Source organism: Uloborus diversus, chromosome 6 (genome assembly GCF_026930045.1).
Source record: "Uloborus diversus isolate 005 chromosome 6, Udiv.v.3.1, whole genome shotgun sequence".
Classification (NCBI taxonomy): Eukaryota; Metazoa; Arthropoda; class Arachnida; order Araneae; family Uloboridae; genus Uloborus; species Uloborus diversus.
In genome coordinates, this window is record NC_072736.1 from 61,135,321 (window position 1) to 61,162,623 (window position 27,303).

Here is a 27,303-nt window from a genome sequence, read left to right on the forward strand (position 1 = left end):
CCTTTCGATTCCGGTAAACAATACCACTGCAATACCATATCAATAAGTACTGACACTAAATGGATCGCACCTAATTTGGTAATTGGACATTTTAAAATAAAATTTTTGGGCGTACAGAACATTGAAAAAAAAAACTAATTTGAATTCTGAAATTTTGAATTCAAATTATGTTTTTCGCAATCACGAGTTCAGGCAGGACCCTATTTATTGGAGTTATTGTTTCTAGAAACGCCCCCTGTTCCTTCAAGCCTGTCCCTCCTCCTGGGCGGTTACGTGTCTATAGTTGTGTGTGTGTGTGTAGGCTAGGCTTGTGTGTGTGTGTAGGCTAGGCTTGTGTGTGTGCGTAGACCTGCGTGTATGAACGTAGGTGTAAGTGTATGTGTGTAAAGGCGGGTCTGTGTGGGTCAACGCATATGTGTGTCAGTGTGTATGTGTGCAAAGGCGCGCGCGTGTTTGTGAGTGTGTAGTAGCGCGCGTGTGTGTAGGACATGCACGCCACCGGCCGGGGGACAGCGGTCAGGACCAGAGAAGACGCGCCCGCAGGGACCAACGGGCGGCGGTGCTGCAGAGGCCCCTGGTCCGAGCTGAAAAAGGAACCACAACATCAAGGACGGTCAAATGAAAACAATTAGCAATCGTGATTGCTCAAAAAAAAAAAAAGTCTCGGAAAATCATTTTTTCGTATGCCAAACCATTAATAATCACAAGAAGTTCCGTCTAGAACTAAACGATCCCACTTTCCCGTGTACCAATATCTATTTTCTAGTACCTGATCAATATTCTCAAAAATAGCTAAAGTCGCAAATTGTTTCAAATTCAAGCATAATTTTTTAATATTTTAAGCTGATTTGTAGGAATAAAATACGCCTTACTCATCTAAAAAATTAGATGCGTAAAAAAATAAATAAATAAACAAACGAACAAATAACATAGCAGCACCTTTAAAACAAAGCAGCTAAGACACTTTTTTCCATTAAAAAAAAAAAAAATTCTGGAACCGCTTTCAAAAAGAAAAAAATAACAATTAAAATTAATAAGCTTATTAAAATAAATACATCATACCAAAAAAAAAAAATAGTTTGTTTTTCCCCTGTTGCCAAAAAATAATTTTTTTAATGAACTAATGTACTTTCCAAAATAAATAAAAACAATAAAATGCCAAATTAAAAAAATAATTTTCATTGTCAAAAAAAAAAAAAAAATCGTTTGCGCATATCTTTATGTAAAACGTAAAGGACTTTTATCTGGTTTATCCACCGAAAACTGAATACATAAATTAAAACTTAAGAGTGAAAATAAAAACAAATCATAGTATTAGGAATAATTATTTCTCAGTAAAAACCATGGCCTTGGAGTCGGAGTCAATCTCATTTTGGGACAAAAGAGTCAGATTCGGGAGCCGAAGGTTTTTAAGTCTAAGACTCGGAGTTGGACTCGGTCATTTTCTCTTAAAGTCCCAACTCTGCCAATGTTTGTGTAATCAGAGTCGAACTTATTTTGGGATAAAGAAGTCGGAGTTGGAGACGAATTTTCAAGAGTCGGATTCAGTTATTTTTCCTCCGTGTATAAATTTTTGTCAAAACTACGAAGCCAGAGTCGAAGTCGTGGAGTCGGAGTCCGACTAATTTTCGGGAACAGGAGTCGGAGTCAGAAGCCCCAAACTCTCGGCGTCGGAGTTGGGAGTTGTTCGTCAAGAGGTATTTCCAACAAAAGTTGTTTGAAGTAAATCCACCTTTAAGTTCGGAATCTATATTGACCTCCAGTTTTCCCGTAGGCGCTAATGTTATGTTAAGATATTTTGAACTGTTCAAAATTGAACGGAAAATTGTTCAAATCAAAGAGATATTTTCTATACAGCTTTTTCAAAAGCTTTTTCTTACAAAGTGTTTCGAAGCAAATTCGCTTCTAAGTTCGGGATTGCCTTGAATTTCCCCGTAGGCGCTAATGTTGAGTTTTTTTTTATTTTTTTGAACTGTTGAAAATTGAGCGAAAAATTGTTCAACTCAAAACATGAAATATAGGAATGAGGTGTCCTGGCCGAGATCTTTCGAACGAAAAAAAAATTTTGCTCGAATCGAACTATTCACTCAAAAGTTATTAGGGGGAGGGGGGAGACAGACTGACAGACAGACCGATAGACGGACAGACATTTTTCCCCATCCTAATACCCTACTTTCCAATTTTTAATTTTTCAATATTTATTTAATTATTTTATTTATTTTTGACTTTTTTTTTCGCGATTTTTTAAAGATGCATCAAGTTTTCTTTCATGCTTTTATCTTCTAGGCTAACAAATTAAGTAGACGAATACGAGGAGTGTTCAAAAAACTGCACTGTCGGACATGACGTCACCATAATACTGTCGGCTTACGTACAACAAGCTTTGTATTATTAAATTGTTGTACTAAATACGCTAATTATTGTTATAGGAGCACAATTGTGATAGCTCATTATAAAAAATTTAAAAAATGGTTTTTGTACAAAAAAAAAACTTATTTGAAAGGAAATAAATAAAGCGATTCTTTCTCAGCATTGAGGACACGTCGTGTTCATTGTTTCCATGAAAAAGTCGACTCTTGAGCGATTTTTGAAATTTCTTTTACTGAATAACACTATTCTTAAATTTTTAAGTAAGTTATATAGGTTGCAAGATGCATGCAAACAAAAACTTTTAATGGAATTTCGATTTTTAGCTGCTTATGAATCAGCTAAACTTGTGTCTCTTAGGAGAATATTTTCAATATTTACCTGCATGAAACGAATTCTCGGGGACGTTCTAAAGAAAATTAGTACCTAGAATTTTATATTTTCACCGCAATACTTCGGAAGCATAGTGGATTTTAATCTTTTACACAACAAAAATTCTTTCTACACTTCTCTACTGATCAGCTACTGCGCTGCTCACAAAAGTCTTTTGAAGCACTTTTCAAAATTATCTATACTTTAAATGGTTAACACCCACATACAATCTTATCTGAATCTAAAAATAATGCATTTTGCTATGAATTAAAAAAGATCATAATCTTCTTTATTAATTATTAAGCGTATTTCAATAGAAAGGTTATAATTTTGTATGTTTAACAGTAGATGGCAGCACAGTATATTACGCACGGAGAGTATAGTGCTGCTATCTAGGGTTGTAGGTAAGTAAATTTAAAAATTTTAAACAATTTTACCATTCTCGCAGCTTTACCATGGGCGGATTTATGGGGGGGGGGGCAATGCCCCCCAGTCTTGGGAGGACTTTATACATAGGAACAATAAACCTTCCAAAATCTTAACAGAAAAAAAATCATATTTTTTTTCTTTTTTGAATACTTCAGAAGCGAAAATGAAGAGAATAGCGACTGTCATTTTCTGGCGGGGGGGGGGGGGGAATCCGTACAATATATTGCGAGTAGTAAAGCGATCACTGGGATGCTGAAATGTGTTGAAAACGACTACTTTTAACTGAAAGCTATTAGAGCAAGTATATAAGTGAAAATATCGATTGAACGAGCTATGTATTCAGCTTCAACACTTAAAATAATCTACGATTATTTCAACAAATTAGAAACTGAAACAAAGATTAAAAAAAAAGCGGATTTGCCTATAAACTTAACAAGCTATATAGCTTAGGACACCCTCTTTGTTGAAGGTCTCCAACTCCAGAAAATTTCATGATTTGTTCCTTACCAAAAAAAAAAACGGGAAGGACTTGAAAAAATAAATTTCATTTTAAAGTTCTTGAAAACCTTGAAAATTTTGGAAAAGTATGGATACAAACCATATATTTAAACATTTATAACAAATGGGAGGGGATAGATGGTAGAGGAATAAGTGCTGAAATATGTTAAATTCAGTTCCTTGTCTCATCCTGCATCAAAAATGAAAAAGTCATGGTTCTCACGTTTTTGTAACATAGTACTTGAGAGAAATTTTTGTGACTCACATGTTTCACATCTTGCAGTTTATTTAATCCCAAATGCAGTGCAGTATTTTGGAAATTCTTTTGTATTGCTTGCTTCTATCTTACTTCTACTGCATATTGTTAATCTGTTCAGCACGGGGGGGGGGGGGGGGGGGGTAAAAAACATCACCTATATTCCTTTTCGTTTTCTGCACGGCTTGTAATTAAATAATTTTTAATTGTTACCGAGTCCTTGAAACGTATTAGATGAGTCTTTGAAATTCCTAAGCAAAGGGTGCATCAATTCAATTTCTTATCAAGTGTATAAATTTATGAATTGTCAAAAGTGGCAGCAGGTACTCTCCTGTTATCTATTTTCTAAATCTGTACACCATTTTTTTAAAAGCATTTTTTACTATTGATCATTTTGTATTTAATTCATTGTTGTATTTGTGGGTGGGTTAAAGGCTTGTCCAAAAACTAATTGAATTGAACCGACAGCCCGATGTAAGCAAATAGCAAAACATAAATCTTATCTTCTCCCTCGCTTTTTCTCTCTGAGGACTGCTGCCACTGTTTTATCCACCCGAAAATAATTTTTATTGTGTACTATCGTAATTGGCAAAAGAGTATTTTGCTATTTTTTTTTTTTTCAAAGGGCTTTGTGGTTCGAATTGCAGAAGGCTTCAAAATGCAGAATTTTATATCTATTTTACAAAAATTCCTACGAGGGAGAAACCCCCGGACTCCCTAAATATGAGTATATTCTACTTGGTATATCTAATTGGGTATATTCCCTACTTGAAAGGGACACCATTTCCCATCATGTACCATATGTATAAAATATAGTGGCGGGGGGGGGGGCACTTTGACCTTTTTTGCCACCGACAGAAAAATTGTCCAGGTCTACAAAAGATACCAAAAAGCTGAAACAGTTTAGGGCCATATTAAGCCTATAAATCCAGCCTTAATTACAACTAACATTGCTCAAAAAAAAAAAAAAAATCTTGCCCTCCCCCCCCCCCAGAACTCAGTCCTAAATCCGCCTATGAGCTTTACTACTCCTAAGTGAATGCAAATTTTAATTCGTTCTTTCACGCAGTATATTGCTTAACTAAGTTTTCCATAGAACTGAACTTGTATTAAGTCACCATTATAACACATAAACTATAATAATAGCATCAGGGCTGCCTCTAGCAGTTTTGCCGCCCCGGACAAATTTCCAAAATGGCGCCCCTCGCCACTGTAAAAAAAAAAAAAAGTTTAAACATTCAAATTTTTCGTTTTTGCATAACAAATATAGTTTATTTCCCTTTTTTTCATTTAAAGATGAACATTCTTCCGAAAATAAAGCCTCGCCCTCCCCCCTCCCCACCCTAAAATGGTCATGATTGAAAGCGGTGTTTTTGCGCTGTCTTCACGTATTCATAAATTCATCGCTCCTAAGTACGGTCAAGGCTTCTTGCACTTGACTGTGCCACTAGATATATGGGGGGGGGGGGGAGTCGGGCACGCTTGAAATTTCCCGTCCGTATTTTCTGCTAGGGGGGTCCGGGGCCTCTCCCCCGGAGAAAATTTTGAAATTGTAGTCCTAAGAACGCAGTTTTAGACGGTCTCTGGTGGTTTAGACTGTTGAAAGTTTCAGGGGGCTTTCTGAGGGAATTTTGAGAAACTGAAATCTTAAAAACGCAATTATAGGCGAAATGTGTTGACTTTAGAGTAAGGGATGGGATTTCGGTGTGGGCTTTGATGACTTTTTTTTTTTTGAAAATTAATTTGAGATATCGTAAACCTCTCACCCCAATTTTTCGACATTGATGTTCCAAAAACATTTAGCGACAAACTTGGATGCTTACAGGAAAGGGAGCTCTTTGGTTCTCAAAAAAAAAAAAATCGAAATAGAAGTTCTAAAAAGCGAAGTTTTGAAGCCATATTCAAGGACTAGGGTGAGGTTTTAAAGGTCTAATCATAACTTTTTCGAAATTATAGATTTTTCATTTTCAGATTTCATACAGGAGCATCGCCTCACTGTATTTAAAGAGAACTGCGCGCTAAGCACCTCAACAAATTGTCGTTTTGAAAAATAAATTTTTAGACGATTTGGATGACTTTAGAAGGAGGGTTTGAGGAGCGAGGCCTTTGTCCGGAAATTTTCAGAAATGGAAGTCTTGAAAACGCTACTGTACACCATATTTGCTAACTTCAGGGATTCTGCAATTTTTCAAAGTGTAGCTCCAAAAAAAGACGTCTTAAACGATTTTTGATGTTTTGAAGGCGAGGTGTTAAGTAGTTCTTTCTCTAAAAATGTTTCAAAATTGAGCCCCTTGAAACGATATTTGAGATGCATTTTAATGATTTTAGCTGAGTGAGGAGGCTTCCGAAGCGTAGCATTTTAAGGATTTTCTTATTTTTGGATCGTCTAGGAAAAAGAAAGAAGAAAAAAAAGGAGTGGTGGGGATGATTTAAATATGAGGCGTGGGATGTGATTAACTGAGCAATAATCTGTAACAATGGAAAAATTTAATTTTTAGGTTCTTCCTAAAAGAAATTAAGATTTTTTTCACAATAATCGATTTTTTTTTTCAATTAAAATTACTTCGTTTTCCTGAGAAGCATTCGTTTCTTCCCTTTAATAATATGAAATATTTTTCACAAAAAATATATTATACACAGTCCGGGTGGGGGGGGGGGGAGAAAGCCCTGGTGTACGATCCAATTCCGACGACATGAAGAAGTTCAAAAACTAGATCGCCAAAAATTTATCATTATTAAAAACGTCGTAAATAATAATTACTTGCTACGCAATTGCAATATCCCAAGGCGCCCCTGTAGATGAATTATGACTATCCGGGAAGGCACACAGTTTGGGAAAAATCGACTGTCATCACTAAGTCAATTTGAAATCAATTTAATATTTAACAAAATTAGTTAGAGACAAAAGTCAAATTTCAAAATCCGGACCTTATGTCCAGCCTGTTCAAAAAACTTGACCTCATGTCCTAGCTGTACAAAATCGCCACTTTCCTTTCTAGTCGACTTTTCTCGTAAATCCAAAAAAAAGTAGCAAAAGAACACATTGTTGGCTTTTGAGTTGATATTAAAACATAAAAATTATCAGTTTATATAAACGTTAACTGAACTAATTATTAATACTATCATTAACGCTAATTTTGTAATCCGGTGCACCCCGAATGAAAATATTTGGGAGGGCGGAAATTCTCAATATGCTGAATGAAACTCCAAATTTTTTCCCGGTGAGAAAATGCGGGTCTGTACACAAAAATGCATCTAATGAAAAATGACTTGGGTATTTAAATTTTTTTTTTCGCAATTCGGCTTCCAAATTTGCCAAATCATCAGACAGAATTTACTGAATAAGGAGTATTTTGGAAGTAACAGTGACCTCCGTGACCTCCTATCGGGACGCTCAAGCATATAATCAAGGGTTATTTATGTGGAAAGGAAAGTAGTACTACATTTTTAAGTGTATTCTCACGTGTATCGGCAACGATATGGTTGATAGAAAGCGTAGAGCGTAATATTTAATTCGCTTCCTGATTATCATAACGTGGAAACGCAGTAGAAAGATGCGCCAAGCTGCATCATTTGTGACGTGATGAAGACCACACCTTGTTTGAAAAATCGGACATTGTAAAAAATTAATTAAAATGTAACTGTTGGAAAAATGAAAGTCTTTTCTGGGTCCATGTCATTTTTATTTATTTATTTATTTATTTATTTGTTTAATCGATCAATTTCAGTGACTAAAAGTAGTACTTCTGACTGAAGGAAACAACCCCATTGCATATTCAAGTATATTTATTATTTTCTATGCATCACGAGGGCCGGGATTAAGGACTACACAAAGGTATCAAAAAATTTATAGTTTTTAAAGGAAACCATTTAACTAGGTCTCGTCCTTCTTGGACTTTAATTAGCAGCGATATTAATTAAGACAATAAACGTACTTTCAAGAATTTGGTGAGGAAAATTGCTAACATTAAAATTTTCAATCAATTGGCCAAGCTGAAAGAGCGGAGTTTTCTGCCTAAGATCGAGCTTGTTCGGAGCTTCTTAGTTAGCACTGGAGTAGCAATCGTCTTATTATAGCACAAAATCTAAGGCTCTGCACTTAGATTCTAATTATCCATACTCATTAGTTGACATTTCTTTTTTGCAAACGTTTACGCTTAATATGTACTACTCAGGAGACTGGCAAGATGGAGTTAAAATCTCTCCTCCACATAGGCGGCTGGTGCAACAAAAAAAAAAAAAAAAAAAAAAAAAAAAAAAAAAAGGAGGGGGGTGTCAAAATAAGTGTGGAGGTTTGGAGGCTGCCCAGGTAGCACAAACCATCGGATTTACGTTGGAAAAAGGTTGAAAATGCATCGCAATGGTTGGAAATATGTTTTGGTTAGATAACGGTTTTTTTTCATACGCTCATCCTATCATTCGAAGCATCGGTGGATGGTTTAAAACCAACCTATATCCGACTAAACGCATTCCCAACTTATTTCTAACCTTCAAACCTGTTTCACATTTACGCCCATTTATTGCAAGCTCGTTGCTGATTCGCGCGTTCTGCGAAGCGTGCGTAATGCGTCCCATAAGCCCCCCCCCCCCGTCTCTGCAGTCTTGTTGAGACCCAGGACTTGAAAGGGGTGAGGGAGGAGTGCGCCGGGGGCATAGCCATTTTCTTTTTCATTCCAGAGTCACATACACATTCACACGTGTCGTACTTGCTCACGACGAGTGTTCAATCCTCGCAAGTACTCAAATCTTCCAAAGTAAACCAATTCATTTTTCCAATTATTTTTCTTTCAAATTTAAAACTAAAATAAAACATTGCTTTTTTTTGTGCGTGTGTGTGTGTGTGTGTGTGTGTGTGTGTGTTTTATTAAATGCACTCAACTTTTATTTTTTTCCCAAGCACGACAAATCATTGTGGCTGTGCAGGCCCAGATTTTTTTCGTTTTAAACTGCTTGAATTTTTTCTACAAATTCGTTATGGCAGGGGCTTTTAGAGGGAGGTTGCTTCTAGGGGTATTTTCTCTTTTTGTTTGGGGGGGGGAGGTCTCCGATAAATCGAAATTCTTAAAATTTTTGCACATTTGAGCTGATTTTTTTTTTTTTTTTTTTTTTTTTTTGATGCATGCTTTAACTTACTAGTTTTCTAGAGAATTTTGTGTATGCTTTGAATTCGTTTCAGAATTTCGTGTTGTTCCTTTGTTTAACTTCGGTAATTTTAAACGCACAATATTTAAAAATAGTTTGCTAATCATACTAATTACACATACAATTTACCATAGAAATAAAATTGTGTCTTTGAATGAACTTTTCTCTTTGATGGATAAAATACATTATAATTCCTTCCCTAATAATAAAATGAAAAAAAAAATCAATGAACATGAACTTTTGAATGAAATGGGAGAGTATAATAGCTCGACAAAACAATAAAATAAGTATTTTTCATGATATTCAAGTTCAACCCACGTCATTTTAATTGTTATGAAGATTTAATAACTGAATGTGTATGCGTATGTTTTTTTTTTTTTTTTTTTTAAATTCTTATTTCAGGTTAAAGCAAAATTAAACCTCCAAACAAGCTAGGTTATTTTTCATGGCAGAATTTTAAAGTCAAAAATTTTATTCTGTCTTAAGAATAACCTTGCTGGTAATTAATATTTCATGAAAAAGAAAAAAAGAAACTAATGTATGCTTATGAAGATAATTTTCGAGTAATTATTCAGAAAAATAAAAGGTAAGAAATATCAATATCTTAATTTTTGTTCATATTTTATTGAAACGTTTGTAAATGATTGAGAAATGATAAATTGTATATAAATTCAGCCATTTTATCATTTTATATTAATATGACTGAAAAATTATTCTTTACACTCGCTCTTCTAAGAGCACCTCGTAATACTTACTTTATTAATGAAATGCTACAGTTAAAGTAGATAACATTGGAAGATTGTTGGTTTCGCGTTGAAATTCATTGTAGAATAACGTTAGAAAACATAGGTTAAGCGTTGTTTTTTTACATCGAAATTACGTTTGGAAATTGTTAGTTTACTGTTGTGTTTTACATTGGAACAACATTAGGAAATGTTGGTTAAGCGTTGCTTTTTACATCGAAATTACGTTTTTAAATGGTTAATTTACTGTTGTATTTTACATTGGAATAACATTGGTTGAACGTTGTATTTTACATCGAAATTACGTTTGTAAATAGTTTGTTTACAGTTGTATTTTACATTAGAATAACGTTTGAAACTAACCAATAACCAACCGTTGGATAACCGTTTTCCGACGTACCGTTTTAAGGTACGTTCCGACGTAAGATGCCGACGTTGGTCCAATGTAATATGATAACGTTGGGCCAATGTTCGTGTGCTAGCTGGGTGGGTCCCTGAAGCTGTTTTTTTCTTGTAAAATTGAGCTATTCACTGCTGACTTTTAATATTACTGATGAAATAATTTCTTAGACAAGACGAGGCCAGAGGAAACTGGCGGAAGTCCGCAGCGGTTCTGAAGTGCAAATGAAAAAAAAGAAGGAAATATTGCATAGAAAATCGGGACGGACAACCACCGTAGACTTACCCCTTCCATTTCAAAGTTCCATTCTTAAGAAATAAGATGATTGAAGTCCATTTATTAGGAATTTTTAGTTTTTATTTTCGTAAAATGAATCAATCCACCCTATAAAAATCATTTTTCAATCGATTATCAATTTTTAACTCTGAAAAGTGAGAGGACAAGGTCCCTGAACTTTTGGGAGTGAGGGGGCAGTCGTCCTCGTTGCATCCCCTCCCCCAGTTCGAACCGACTATGCTCTTCCGTTACCCTTGATTTCAAACCACATTGCAAATACTAAACTAGTAATGTGTACGCACATGTGTATGGATCTCTCCCCCCCCCTCCCCCCCTTCCCGATCCGCAGGAGGAAATTCTGATTCGTAATAGCAAAACCCTCCTCGTTAGGGTAAAATTTTGAATGCACTGGTGATACCGCTAAATGATTTTCATTTTTTTTTTTTTGTTACCATTCTGCTATTTGTTTTGACAATTTCTTATTTGATGTTCTCTTCTACATATAATAAAATAGATAGAATACTGTTATTAATTCTATATATTTTTGGAATATTATTTAACTTTAAAAATTTAGCTACGGTAACTTCAATGACATGTAATTTGAGATTTTTTTTACGCCACAGTTAATTAATTGTTCTTTTTTTAATTTTGTCTGATTAAAATGAATAACAATATGTAATTAAAATATGCATGTAAAAACATGTTTTTGATTATTAATTTTTTAATGTTCTATTTTTTTGTTACGAATGCGTACGTTGCATTGGAGAATTTATTTTTTGATGATTCCTTTACGTAATATAGTATAACTTTTTTTTTTTTTTTTTTTTTTGTAGTTTCTAAAATACAAGCAAAAGTGCAACTTATAGAAAGATAGAATAATCAACGATTGAGCATATAAATACGAAAAAGGAAAAATAATCATCAAAGACAGCCACTTTTTTTTCTCTCGCTTCTGAACAGAAATAGTTTCATATACAATTTGTAGACAGCCCCTTCTTTCATGGAAATGCTGCCAACACTTTCTGCAAGCTCTTGGTGCTTCTCCGCTTTCTGATATAGAGCGAGAGTAAACTGTCAGCGCTTTCAAAATAGAGAGCACTGAGATCCCTTTCAGACGCTTGAGCATCTGAATGAAAGATGCCGGAAGAAAGCACCGTTGTCCACGATTTGTTGCCCCATGAGGTAAGTTTTTATTTCTTGTCATACTGCGAAAATTAGCTGAGAAAGGCGTATGGGAGTCATTTCCAAATTCATCGGAGCCAGGGACGTCCCGATGGCAGGTCACTGGAGGTCACCGTGACCCAAAAAAAAAAACTTATTCGGCAAATTTTGTCTGAAAATTCAGCAAATGAGCATTGCAAAATGGTAATTAAAAAAAATTAATAATGATTTTATGCTTTTATTATATCATTTGACAAAATTCGGAGTCTCATTCGGCAAATTTAAAAATTCCCTCCCTTCTTAAAATTTATTTAGGAGCGCCCCTCCAAGCCAGAGCCACTGGAGGTACTGAGTTATCCCTCATTTATTTTAAACGCAGACCACTTTCGATAACTCGAAGCCTTACAACTCAAATATTTTTTTATCTCGAAATTTTCATTGCGCAAACTCTTGCGAAGGCTGTGAGAACTTCCCATAGCTCGAACTATTCTGCCGTGGGCAGGTAAATGGCAGTATCTGCAGAAATGAGTTTTCGAGATAGGGTAAGTGCTTCAGTAGTCGGCCAGTCTCCAGTAGTGGGACCCAAGGACATAAAACTACTTATAAATATAATGTATATGACTCAAAATCGGATATGATGCATTCCCCCATTCCTTCACTTATTCCCAATTATCATCCAACATCAGTGAAGTTGTGGGAATTTTTTTTAAGTAGTAACGAGTCATTTTATTTAAATGGTGTGCCCATTATCCAAGTTTACGCGTCTGCTTATTTTATTGTTAGGAAGACACATCATCTTTAAATGTTAAGTACCGTTATTTTCTTCGTTCTACTGTAAATTTGATTTTATTTATGTTTTTATGGATTGTACAACATAACGTTTCAATTAAAAAATAAACTACACCTTAGAATCAATTATTTTTAGGAGAGTGACCAACTACTGGGTACTGAATTCGTATGCATTTCTAGTAGTCGGCCATGGCAGATTGACAACAGGTTCTATACTGTTTGATTGATTTACACAATAGTCGACTGCGTACTTAATATGCATTTTCTAATGTTCATCAAATAATAATTAAAATAAAGTGTTGACACAGCGGCAATTCATCTGTTTTGAGTAAAAATTCCCTTTATAACGTTATTTCTTCAAAGAAATGTTTAAACTTTGCGCCTTAACTTTTTTTGACAAAAAGATCTATTTCGTCATTTTATTGCTCCTAATATTGATTTTAATTTAGAATTTTCGAAAAAAACAGGTTTTGTAAATTCAGTCCATCGTTGCGTTTAGAATAAAAGTTATATTACTCAACATGTCATTACCAAATGGTGATGAATCATTTTTTTTATCAAACCATCTAACGCTGGTGATTTGATTATACTAAGGCTAATTATTTCAAATGTTTGTACCACTTTTTATTACTGCTTCTATAACCAAGTGTTAAATTCCTTGGGCTTTATTTCTCTAGGAAATCAAAATTTATTTATTGTTCAAAATAATGCTGACTTTGCTTCAAAATTGCATTATGTAGATACAAATTCCATTTTAGTTTATTCATTGATTACTAATATTCTTGTTGAAAGCTGTATGATTGTCTGCATGACACTGCCTCCCCCCCCCCCCCTTTCTCAATTTACTTACATACAAGCCCGTCATTTGGGCAATCAAGGGGGGAGGAGACAATTGAGCCCTTTGGATTTTCAAAACATAATGCAATTATGCATTTTGCTTTTTTTCCTATAAAATACATTGAATTCATACCCTCTGTCCCTCTTCCTTCCCCCAAAAAACTTTGAAAATACGGACGAGTCTATATAATTTATCTTACTTCAGTTCGTTCACAGAGAAGTGCCATTACTTTTTATGATAAATTTTGCTTTAGATGTGACTTTGCTAATCTTTTACGTAAACGGACTTGCATTGTTTTAGGTGAAATTATTTCAAAAACTTCAATTTTAATTTTATGTTCGGTAAGTTGAAGGTTCGTTCGAACATGGACTAGTCAAGTGTCAATCATATCAGTCAATAACTTGCTCTTTATCGGTCGTGAATGGGGGGTCGTTTTCAAAAATTTAAAAGAATTTTTGTCTGAAAGAGCATGCTTAAAAACATATGATCTGACCATATTTTGATAAATTTGTTTACGTTTGATATTTAAAAAAAAAAAAAACTTAAATCGGAGCGCTTTCATTGTTTACGGCTTCCGCCGATGTCATCACAAATGAAGAAATGCCATTCAGTGTTGCCATTCACAGTGCAAAATGTATAATTCGCATGTTTACTCACGTGTATTGGCAACGATATGGTTGATAGCAAGCGCAGAGCGCAATATTTAGTTCGCTGCATGATTATCATAACGTGGAAACGTAGTACAAAGATGGCCAAATTGCATCATTTGTGACATCATAAAGACCACGCCTTGTTTGAAAAATCGGACATTTAAAAAAATTAATTAAAAAAAAAACTGTTGGGAAAATGAAAGTATTTTCTGGGTCCATGTTATTCTTTCTGCTCATTCTATCCATTTCAATGACTAAAAGCAATACTTTTGACTGAAGGAAACCACCCCATTCTATCAACTCTTTTATTCAGTCTTAATGTTAACATAAACTGTTAATACAGAAACCTTTTTTTGCCATGGGGGGGGGGAGGGGGGATACACAAGATGAAAAGGATTAAATACAATTTTTCGAGGCAAGTTAGGATCCAGGTGAGGTTGGCGTGCACATTAGTCACTTTCACAACATTAATGAGAGGGCTGACACTGTTACTTTATATTCCCATGTGACCATAAAATTAAATGTCATTTTTTGTTTAAATTTTAATTTTAGGTATCTGATATAACCTAACGCCTACTTTGATATTCTTCTGCAACCCCCTAGGGTCCCTCCCTGCCTCCCCCCTAGGTTAAGAACTGCTGATGTAGAAAATACCTGCAAATAATAAAAAAAGAAATAGTGCATGTTGCATTTGATGCATATTCAAATTGGTTACAGTTTAGAAGATAATAAAAAGATAAACGTTACGAAGACATCAAGAGGACAAAATTCTTTCATAATTATTGGAATGATTAGTCTTGTAAGTACACTGCAGTGCTGTAAGTTTCGCATTCAATTTTGTTTAAATTTATTCACTCACACCTCATAAGAGTAATGAAAATGAAACGGCCGACTACTGTGGGCCATGCATGTCCGAGCACTGGAGCATTTTCTCGTATAAGTAATAGCTTGGTTTTTAAAATAAAAATATTTTTATTCCAGAAACAAGTTCGTGAATCATTATCAGAAAGGTATGTCTGTCTTACAATGTTTTTATTGTTGTATTGATTGCTGAAATTTGTAGGTAACAAAAATCAACAACCGATCTCTTAAATGGCCGACTACTGGAATTTTTACCCACTTTGAAGAAATGTGTGTGGATTCAATACTAACAATAGGGAAATGATGAAATTAAACGATTGTTTCGCGCCATTTTTCTAGCAAAAACCAAATAAGCAAGCTTGTACAATAAAGCTAACGTACAACAGATGACAAAAATGCAAAAAAAAAAAAAAAAAAAATGACGGCATTATTAATACATCGATGGTTTTGCCGGGCCTTTGGGATTTAATCGAGAGTTGACTGTAATGCAATATAGCATCATTATGCTTTCAGCAAAAAAAAAAAAAAAATGATGTTTAAGTCCCGTGTGACCTTTCAAAAATTACCTTATTCAGCAAAATCGTCATTATTCGGCAAAATTTGGAGTTCAATTAGGCAAAATTTGGAGTTCAATTAGGCAAAATTTGGAATTCAATTCAGCAAAGTTATCATCATTCCACCAATTTGAAGCTGTATTCGGCAAACAGTAATTTCCGCCATTCGAAAAATTTTAGTTCGAGGAGCAACAAAAAGTATTTGTCCTGAAATCGAGGACACACCAAAAGATTATTAAAGTTCATTAAGTGCCCCTCTAGCACAGAGGGGACAGTCTGGAGAGTAAGCGTCACCTGTGTGGTATAACTGTCCGTACAAAAAGTCATGAGAAGTGACAACTCTAATGTTTGCATCGGAAGTTTTCAACGAATTGGTGTAGTCGAAAGATTTTCCCAGATTTTTCTTGTGTATAAACAAAATAATGTAACAATCCTTGAGTTCAGGCACACTGTGTTAGGGGTCACTACTCCCAAAGTCCTTGCTTTTAAGCCTTATTACCTGTCCTAGTGTGATAGTTTATGTACATGCAACCCCCCTGCCTATGCTGGTGTTCGAGTTAATACGAAATTGGGGAAACTTGCTTGCGTTTCAGATTTAACGCAGTGAGAGATGCGAAAAACAAGGCAGGGCGTTGCGTTCTCCTAAAAATACTTAGGGACACACAGGAGAAGATGCAAGTTAGAAATGACTGGAGATTTCATTTCGAAAGTCTAAGAGTGACATTGATTCAGGGAAAAATATATATTTAACTTTTAAAAATATCTTTTCATTGTGTTCATCATTTACATAGTGATATTTTTTCTGGATCCCCCCCCCCCCTCTTCTTTCTCTATCTCTTCCTCTGTGCCGGGGGTTGCAGATGTGCTATTAACGACACTGGATCTAACCTATATGCCAGAGCCCGATAAAGCCAAAATAATGCCCAGACCCTGGTAAAACTTGGTGCCCCTCTCAGAAGAAAAGACCGTACATTTTTCAGTAGTACTCTCTCTCGAAAAAAAGGTAGAAAGAATCAGATTTGCTCCACTACTTCGGTTCCCCTAAAATTATTGTACCTAGGTTCGCGAACCTGCATGAAAAATGACCATGTCCCCCTCCTCCCAAGTTCAATGGCGCAAATGCCCCTCACCCCGCCAATTTCTCTGAAGCACCTTTCCCTTTTCTAGTTTTACATCTCTTTTTTCATTTATTTTTTTTTTAAATATTTTTTATTTATTTCTTTTATTATTTTTATCTAATTTATTTTTTTAACATTTTTTATTTAATTATTTTTTAAAAATATTTATTTATTTATTTATAGTTATTATTATTATTTTATTTGAAAAGTTCTGTGCTACGCTAATGACATACACACAGACTAAATAAATAAATGAAATAAAATATAAACAGAAAAAAATAAAATAAATAATTTTCGCTAAAAATAAATCAATAAATAAATTTAAATAAATAAAGTAAAAAAGAAAAACATTCGAAAAATCCCCACAAAAATTTTGATGGCGCAACGTGCGCCATAATACCCCCCCCCCCCCCCCTGTGGGCACACCTGATCATTCCTTAATCAGGTTCGACCTATAGATGTGGGGACGTGGAGGCGTGGTTCGCCCTACCCTACGTTTCACATTCGCGGAATTTACACTCAGCCACAATGCAAAAAAAAAAAAAAAAAACCTTTAAAAAAACTCTGAACTGAAACAGTTGCTAAAAGTAGATTTTTTAGTTCTTTTTACTGTTCGTCATTTGTAAGAGGTCACAGTACCTCAAAAATTATCAAACTATCAAAAAATATTTTATTACTTATTTCAAAATTATAAATTATTCCAAACACAGGGAAAAAGTTTCATCGCTTTAGTTCAAATATTTTAAAAGTTATTAGTAGGTTTAAGCATGCTCGCTTTGTGTTCTTATGCAAAAGAAAAATTTTAAATTGCTTTTTCTCGGTGATCGGGTTTTTTTTTTTTTTGTGTTTTCATGTCATTAGAAACCTTAAGGATTTTTTTCTATTAAAGATACAGCTTTAAAGTAATACTTTTTGCAGTCAGGATAATATATTTAACAAAACTGTGCATTGGATAAGCATTTTATAAATTACTCAAATGTTTAGAGCATGTTATACCTCTAAAAACAAATTTAAAAAAAAAATACGATTTTTTACATAATTAATGACAGAAAATGTTCCAATACATATATAAACAAATGATTGCACAGATTTTTAGATATGAATATTGTGATTGCTTAACAAAAATCTTTTTTTTTTTAAATAAGTGCAAAAACAAAAAAGCCTTAAAAATTTTTAAAAATTGAAATTTCCCTAAATTTTTTGAATTTTTAAAAAATGTGGGCAATATTTTAAGATTTTGAAAATGAATTATTGGTTGCAAAATGAGTGTGTATGTTATGGTTTCAAAGAAAAACACAATACTCATAAATTTAAAAAGAATGTTCTAAAGGTACTGTGACCCCTTAATTGAACAATATTTTTTCCTTTCAAAAAGATTTTCAGCATCATTTTCACAACTAAAATCGTAGCGAATTCGAATATAAGAGTGTAAAAAGTAAGATCATAGAAAAACATACGTCTAATTTTGACTTGTGGGAAGTGCACGGTGTGCTCAAACACCCTAAGAAAATATTTCTGGGCATACAAAATATTCTTAAATTTCAACTTTTGCTATCAAGTTTTGGTTAAGTGTTTACTCAATGCAATGATTTCAAACTGAATACGGCGAATTCTTGAACGCCCTAATAGTTATATTAAATATGCATTAGTCCGATTTAGCCGATATCTTTTTCAATTTTTATGATATTCAACTGGCATTTTTTTCTATAAGTTGCCACTTACCTAAACATGGCTATGAAATTATTAAAGTTACAAATTGCTGTTTTTCGCGCAAACGCAATAAAAACTTAACTACTTAATATATTCATATTTTATTAAATTTTCAATAGTTTGATTTCAAATTTAGGTATAGTGATACTCTAGCCATGCTGACGAATTTCCTGAAAAATTAGTACAGTTGGTTGCAAAATTATGCCTGTTTTGAGTCAAAAACTTTCAAATTATGTTGGTATTTTTGAATAGAAAAGTTACATTAAACAAGATCCGCAGAATGACAGAGTTATTGTTGATAGCAAGTAAAGTAATTTGAAAATTTCAGCTTATTCCTATGCTTAACAAACTATTTTTGTTCTTTTAATTTGTTGTTGGTCCCGTAAATGCATGCGTGGTTTAACTTTTAATGAAAAGTGTCAGCTGAAGTAGTGATAAAATTTCCAAAGCAGCTGGCCTGGTATGTCTCGAAAAATATTTAAAAAATGTAAATTTTTTTTGAAGCGTTTGGATACTTTTGAGAAAATAGCTGTAGCTCACAGTTGTTAAAATAATTTTCCGACTGTTTTCCCCCCCAATTCTTCAACAAGCGTCGATTTAGCATGAACACTCAATTTTTTAAAGCAGTTTTAAACATTTACCTTTAAGTTTTCAGTTTTTTCCATCAAAAAAAAAAAAAAATGTTTTTTAAACACAAACATTTCGTAAAAACATCCTTTTCTCTTTAACTTAGAATCGAATTTGATCTTCTTACTGATTTAGTCCCTCCGAAAATTTAAACGAAAGATTCGATATTACATTCCCGAATTACTTATTTTGATGGACTCGTTTACTTATGAGATAGTGCAATAGCAACTCTGAAACACTCACTCTTCACGCGCTATGAAGCACCAACTAAAAACCACTATGCTACGACACCAGCTTTGCTTCTGGATCTACGCCAAGGGAGGAAGAGAACAACGAAAATAGCAACTACACCCAAACAAACATGGCGTTGATTTGAACAAATCACGTGGTTTGACGACAGAACTAGGGAATGACTCTTAAAAACTTTGGGATCGTTCAACGAACTACATCATTAAATATATCTAAGAATTTCAGTTTTGCTGAATTATCACTATTTCGGAGGAAGAGAATTTTTACTATGAGGTTGCGAACCCAGTGACGGTTCTCAGCATTTTCTAGGGGGGGGGGAGCAAGACAATTTATGGAATCCCCTTAAACCCAATCTCAATATTATTATAAAAGTCAAAAAAAGCTTTTGTGAATAAAATACCTTTAAAAGCTATAGTAGTTCTCTTTTAGGTACAAAGAGTATGAGTTGACCTTGTTGTAAGTGTAATATTTGAGCATGAAATAGGGTGTCAACATTTCGAGCAGCAACCAATTCAGAAGAGAAACTACTATGAAAGAGAAACAGTAAATAAGAAATACAAAAAGGTTACACTTCTTCAACTTTATGGTACTAAACAAATGTTTAGAACCAGGTCCGTCATTTCAAAATTTTCTCGGGAGGGAGGTAAAGGGTTTATGTTCAATACATTTTATAGGGAATAAGCATCAAAATAAGTGCAAAAATGCGCAATTTCATCATGTTCCTGAAATCCAAAGGGAGTCAGTTGATCCCCCTCCCTCCGATCGCCCAAATGACGGGCCTGTGAAGAACCCGAAAGGAATCAAATATAGGCAAATTTATTTTTTTAAAGTTTAACCTTTTAATAAAAAGTCGCTAGATTTAGATATTGTAGAAATATTTAAAAAAGGCGTTTTAAAATTTGAAATTGAAGATAACAAGTATTCAATAAACTTCATTAAAAGATGGTAAACATCTTGAAAAACCATTACTTGTTGTGATTCTCTGACTAACGAATCACATTTGGAGGTTTATAGTTTGACATGTATATTTCGTTTCAGCGGGACAACACAAAGGAGAGTCAAATTTTGCTTTGGATTTGGAACTGCTTGGGAGAAAACAGTTGCTTCGATTTTGATCAGTATGTCAGAGACGGAGTCTTGTTTTGCAGGTAAATCAAATTTCAGGTTGCTGAACTATCAGCAATCTAATTGTTTTGTCATTACAAAAAAATAACAATTGCAGTTTAAAATGTTTTTCCTGATTATTCTATCTCTCTCGTCTTCTTTTCTTTCTTCTTCTTCTTAATTATTATTATTATTTTATTTTTTTTACCAGTCACGATTGCTTATAGATCTTAATTTGCCCGGTTAAAATCGTTTACACTACTGTCATCGCGGTTGATAGATACAGGTTCCGTGATCTTCTTTCATTTCGTTGAATACCTTCTAAAAATAATCATACAACTTTGATACATATGTTGAAATTCATCGGAAAATCAGTCCTATATTTTTTTGGCATAAAATATTCAACATTTTGTAAAAAACTTCAAGGGTTTTGGAAAACTAGCACAATTTAACCATCTAAAATTATAAAAAAGTTTAATAAATTTGCGACGTTTCTATCAATCAATACTTCAAAGTTTTAAGAAAATATCTCAATTTAATCTGTAAGTATTTAAAAGATTTAGATTTTTCAGAAGTACGATATTTTAATATTTTACTTTGAGCGTTTAGATATGCTAGATGGATGAATAGATATTGGATGGATGAGGTTGGAGTACAATAGCCTTTCTACTAGGTGGGACTGGCGATCAATAATAGAGTTGGAGGATTTATTTTACAGTATAATGGAATTTTAAATGCAATTTAATGTTATTTTTTATTTATTTCGGGGACTATATAAAATTTTATTTTATTTATTTATTTTTTTTCGTGTGTGTGTGTGTGGGGGCGAAAAATTAATTTGGTCTAGTTTTCCTTTTGGTGGGTTTTTACTGCTGCGGCACCAAGATTTTTATAAACACACCACGACCACGTTATCGTAATTCTGCATAACAATTGCACACATTTTTTTTTAATGAATGTTTTATACTATGGTATAACTTTTAAAATAGAGTGATTTATTAGGGTTATTTTTGTATGATTTTGAGAACGAATAAAAAAACCTTAAAGATAGAATAATGCAAATTCAAAACTTTTAGAAACACGGAGTAAAGTAACGGCACCAGTAACATACAGTTGTAAGTTTGGATTTAAATAATAAGAATTTTAGGCGGGTAAAACTGATGTTCCAGCGTCCCGTGAATACGGTGCAACCATCTAGTGTTATCAGAGTGAATTTATGAGCCAGTTGATATTTACAAGGCAGTGGTGGACGGTTATATAAACAGCCACCACGAGGTCTGCCGGTGTTTCATATTCATTTGCATTTAATATGGTTTTAGATCGAAAAATAAAGAACTTTTGCACATTTTGAAGAGAAAATGGGAATTCTGTCCATTACTCATCCTTTCCTCATCCTATCTGTTGCTGGGTTTCAACAGAAATTTTGGTGTCTGTTACTGGGGATTGGACCTTTTTTCGAAAATAAAATTGAATAATTCAAAGGATTTTGAAGCAGCCAAACGTTAAATGAAATGTAATTACATGAGAGAAAACTAGTTTTAAAAGCCTAAGTACATTAAAAGGCTCAGAAAATTGAGTTAACCTGAGAGCGATGTATCAAGCATGTCTGTTACCGGTGCCGTTACAGTAATATCTCCTTGTTGCAATTCTTGAATATGAAAACTTTATTTTGTCAGAAAAGAATTCAAGTTGTTCTTTTTATTTTATTTTTTTTAATTCTAATTCTAGACTTATGAACTACATCAAGCCCAATTCAGTTCCGGGCCAGATTGTAAGTGGCGGTAATCTGCGCCAGAAGCGTGACAATATTAACAAGTTCCTAAAAGCCGTTCAAGCCTATGGAGTGTCAAAAGAACTTCTGTTCGAACCCGACGACCTGTTGTTGCTTCGGAACTTACCCAAAGTAACCCGCTGTATGTTCGCACTCGGTAAAAAAGTGAGTGAATTAAAAGATATGCAGCTTGTGAGAGAGATACTACACTTATTATTAACTATTTTTATTTTATTTACACCCAAACCAGTTTTTATGCTGTGGATAGTGACCGCATAAAAAATTGTTCGAAGTTTCACGAGTAACTTTAAAAAGTTGTTTTCGCAACAGAGGTTAAAAATATTTTTTTTTATGCTGTGGATAGGAAAAACATAAAAAAAGTAATAACCCAAAAATTGACAAAACTGTAATATTTAAAGAAATCAAAATAAACCGTGAGTATAATTTTTGCCGAGTAGTCGGACAAAATTTCCCGAATAAGGAAATTTTTTGGAGGTCACTGTGACTTCCCATTGGGGTGCCTATGTCGTCACTTGAAGTTATTACCTCGCACTCGTTTTAAAAATAATTTTGTCAATTGAATTCCAATCTGATTGAAATTTTACTATACCGCACAAAAAAAAAAAAAAAAAAAAAAAAAAAAAAATCGCATAAAAAAAGATCGCATAAAAACAGGTTTGGGTATATTTATTTTTTCAAAGTCCGATCAGTCAAAATGAAAAACATGGTAAAAACAAAACTGTTTTATTTGTAGAATTTACGTGCACCATCCAATCGTTTTTTTTTTTTTAAATAGTCACCGTTCCAGTTAAGACATCTCTTGTAGAGTGGCAACAACTTTCGCAACCTTGTCATAAGAAAATAAGCTGAGCCAAATTTTTGTCCTCCGAGCTAGAGTTTTCCTGTTAGCGAAAAGATGGAAATCGAAAAGAGTCAAGTCCGGATTGTGATGGTTGGAAGGCTCTCTCATACAGATATTTAGGATTCATGAATGTCTGTATGTCCTTCTTCAAAGCTTCAATGCCATTTCTTCAAGTTGCTGTTTCTCATGAAAGTTTTCCGACGCATATTTGTCGATGAATTTCTGCTGCATTGCATCCCTCAGCATGCAGAAACCATGTTTGTTAGTTCAGTTGTAGAGAGAGAAAAAAGGTTATAAATTTTTTTAAATGCAAATTTTTGCCGCTTACAACTTCTTGCTGCTATACTTTATACAGGTTATTCTTGTTACTTAAGACGTGCGTAATTTTCTCGAAAATGAAGATATCTGTGATTTCGAGAGTTGAACATTTCGTGAAACAAAAAATAAAACATTCTGATTCACATATTCTTGGCTACTGCGCAAATTGTACGGCATTGAAGCCAAGCATGAAATAATTTTCAATGCCTGCAAAGAAGCTGGTGCAAAGGTAATGTAATAAATGAGAACGGCGAGTTCGGATAGAGAAGCTATGCGAATCGAACTGTTAGCAGTTCAGTTCCCGAAGATTGGTGAGCGATAGCGAACAGGAGGCGATAGACTCCTAGTAATATTGAATATTACGAGTGTCTAGCGTTTATTCACAGGCCAACAATTTTTTTTTTCTTTGGTGCCCAGAGTTTGAGAACTGATTTTAGATATGCTCGGGGCTCTGAATCGAAATATGAAATTAGCTTTTCTCTAGCAGCGCTACTTTTTTAAATAAATGCTGCTGTTTTACCCAAAATGTGCAGTTTTAGCTCTATTTTGCCCACTTCTAAAGCAAGTGTAGGCTTCTTAAACAAGGATAGCTTCTGGCATATTTACCCTAGCGTCAGCCTGCAGTCTAGTAACTTAAAGGAAAATTCACCAGATGCAGTACAAATTTGACAAGTTTAGTAATAACGCTTCAATAAGTTAAGGTCAATGTGTTAGTTCTTGGCTTGCATATATTCGCTTCTTGCGATGTGTGATGAGCTGGATCTTTGTATACAGTATATTTTAGGGCCTGATTAATATAGCGGGTGACCCGAAATAAACATTTTTTGTGGGGTTCTCTGAAGTCAAACCTTATAGACATAAACATTAATGGGGAACCACCATTTCAGGGGTGTTGAGGTATTTTACCATTCGTTCAAAATATTTGTTGGAAGGCAGAGTATCCCATTCTTAAGTACACGTAAAAAAGGTAAATAAATAAAGGAGAAAACTTAAGAAAATGAAAGAAAATTAAGGTAAAGTTTTCTTAAGTAAGACTACTGCAATTTTAGTAATTTTGAGGCTCTTAAAAATTAGGAACCCATGTCCAAGAGCCTAATTGGACTGTTGGGTAATCAATATCTTATTATTTGTACAATATAATAGGAATAAAAAAAATCCCTGTTTTGTGTTTTATTTGATCTACAGATGTAATTTCAACCTGTTTTATGTATATTTAAATGTTATAATATCTCAGAAATTTGAGCTTCTAGGCAAAAACTGATGTCATATTTGAACTCAGGGTACCAAATTCATACAAAATGAGTTCCAGAAATCCCAGCACCAAAATCACTGTTGCCCTGTGTTACCGTGTATTATCGTCATCTCAAGCTTTTTTTCTTTTTTAATTCCTCATTTGTCTTTCATGTTCGATTACTTCTTCTAGGCTGAAGCAGACTCATCTTTCAAGGGCCCCTACCTAGGGGACGAACCATACGAGGCGGCAAACAAATCTGGAAGGCGACGAGGAGGTCTACCTGTTGGAGATGACATCTACATTGCGCACGTGAAACTCGAGAACGTTATCAAGCAGCTCCACACTCCCCCCAAGAAGATCATTGATTTTTACAGGCCGCTGATTTTCTAGAAGAGCCTGTAAAACGAAACTACTGTACTCGCGATAAAACAGACGACACTTTTAAAAAATCTTAGCTAAAATATTACTCACTGCAGGCTTTATGTGCTTTTCACATTGAAAAGAAAAAGTTAAACCTTTTTTTTCGTAGTGAAATAAAAAATAATAGCGTTTAATTGCACAAAATTGAATTTGGAGTAATCTGCAATTATGTGAAATTAAACGTCATTATTTCTTACTTTGATTTTCAAGCACAAAGGCATTTATTCAACTTTATTTTTTCGTATTTTTAAATTGACGCATGTACGCCTGTTCTGGAAATAAACAATATTCGAAGAGTTGCGTTTATGTATTGACTAGTGCCCGGCTTTGCCCGGTCCACCTTGTAAAAATAAAAAAAAATGTCGAGTGACGTATATTCAACAATCAGACTTAAATAAACAAATAAAGAGAACATCATGCAAAATTTCCCTCCCAAACAATGAAGACAGATATTAAAATACTTTTAAGAAATTAAATCGAGAAAGAAGAATTTAAAGAACGTAACCATGGAAACACAAAATAAAATAAGTTTAAGGAATTAAAATGCGAACAAAAATGGTTAACAATTTGAATGGAAATGAGATTTTTTGAACTTGATTTCAAAATGCTTGTAACTTTTTCCCTTTAGAGATAGAAGCTTAGTTTTTCGACCACAGTTCGAGTTGGATCTGGAGTAAAAATATCGCTTTTTCCAATGATGTCAAAAAGAAAACTGGAACAATTTCTTTACTTTTTATTCATACATTTAATGAAGAAAGTAATGCCTAAAAAAATTCGAGCTAAAAACGCAAATAACTCCCGCCGTAATTAAGTTAGAGCATTGAAACAAATTGCGTAGAACGTGGAAAATCTTTTATTTACTGATTCTTTTAATAAAAAATATATTTTATAATCGAATGAAAAATAGTTCATGAGAGAAATATTTTATTTTTCTCACTTTGCCCCATGAAAAAAAAAAGTGAAAAATTTCCACTTTTTTTTTGAAGACTCAAATTCACTGTCAAAAATAAAAAATAATGTTTCAAATGCAAGTTTTGCTGTAAAATACAATGTTCTTCCTTTATGTACTGTAATTTTCAAAACAAACTTCTGATTTGTTCATTTGGAAAAAACCGAGTCATCTTAGACATTTCACTTTGCCCCACACTCCCCAACTTCACTTGACAGATATCGTTGAAAAATGATTCTTTAAATCAGAAATATCTAGGGCATGCTTGCAATCACATTCACTCCAAACAAGGGATAAGCACTTTTCTCTAAAGAATTAGAATTTCTTAAAAATGATAGCTCTCTGCACTCATGATTATTTTCTATTCTTGAAGTTTCTATCTATCTGCGCAACCGCAACCGGTAGCATTTTTTTTTTTTTTTTAATGAGCAGAAGACTGAAAACAATAATATAACGGTTTATATTTCAGATTTACTGACATATTAACTATAGATCCAAGTAAGAGAAGTCAATAAACTTCAAGCTCATAGGGATCGAATTGATCTTCTTTATCTTTACTAATAATAAAGCTGAAAGTCTCTCTGTCTGGATATCTGGATCTCTGTGACGCACATAGCGCCTAGACCGTTTAGCCGATTTTCATGAAATTTGGCACAAAGTTAGTTTGTAGCATGAGTGTGTGCACCTCGCAGCGATTTTTCGAAAATTCGATTTTGTTCTTTTTCTATTCCAATTTTAAGAACATTTTACCGAGCAAAATTATCATAACATGGACGAGTAAATTACGAAATTATCATGACGTGGAGTGGGAGAGCGAATGAACGTAGCCAATTGGCGAGAAATTAATCATCCATTATTTGTAAATATACAGGCGAACCAAATTACCTTTTAATTTTCTACTACGGGCAAAGCCGTGCGGGTACCAATAGTTACTAATAATAAAGCTGAAAGTCTCTCTGTCTGAATATCTGTCCGGATCTCTGTTTGTCAGGATCTCTGTGACGCGCATAGCGCCTAGACTGTTCGGCCGATTTTCACGAAATTTGGCATAAAGTTAGTTTATAGCATGAAGGTGTGCACCTCTAAGGGATTTTTCGAAAATTCGATTTTGTTCTTTTTATATTCCAATTTTAAGAACATTTTCCCGAGCAAAATTATTATAAGATGGACGAGTAAATTACCAAGTTATCATAACGTGGAATCGTAACATAGGCAAACCAATTGGAGAGAAATTCACCATACATTTTTTGTAATTATACAGACGAACCAAAAGTTCTTTTAATTTTCTACTACGAGCAAAGCCGTGCGGATACTGCTAGTTAACTATATATCCAAGTAAGAGAAGTCAATAAACTTCAAGCACATATGGATCAAATTGATTACTTTTATAAAATGAAACAAATACAATGTTTAAAAGCTATCTTGTTATGTTTTATTTAAGTACTGAAGTTAAGAAATGTTCAGTATTGAAAAAAAAAAAAAGCTGAATTATACATATTTTACCACTTCATACCTCATCGAATTGGTTTTTACTTTTCCTTAAGTGAAAAAAAAAGAGAGCGAAACGGTTTGGATGTTATTAAGAGGGGATTTAAAATTAGCTCT

General features: G+C 33.9%; 1 protein-coding gene across 1 annotated transcript; it reads left to right on the top strand.

The window, feature by feature from the left end:
* Positions 1 to 11,510: 11,510 nt before the first annotated feature.
* On the top strand, positions 11,511 to 25,045 carry LOC129224699 (muscle-specific protein 20-like). Its single transcript, XM_054859246.1, has 4 exons — positions 11,511 to 11,665; positions 20,079 to 20,188; positions 21,873 to 22,080; positions 24,519 to 25,045. Exons 1-4 carry the CDS (start codon positions 11,621 to 11,623, stop codon positions 24,717 to 24,719), a joined length of 564 nt encoding a protein of 187 aa, XP_054715221.1. The 5' UTR covers positions 11,511 to 11,620; the 3' UTR covers positions 24,720 to 25,045.
* Positions 25,046 to 27,303: the final 2,258 nt, after the last annotated feature.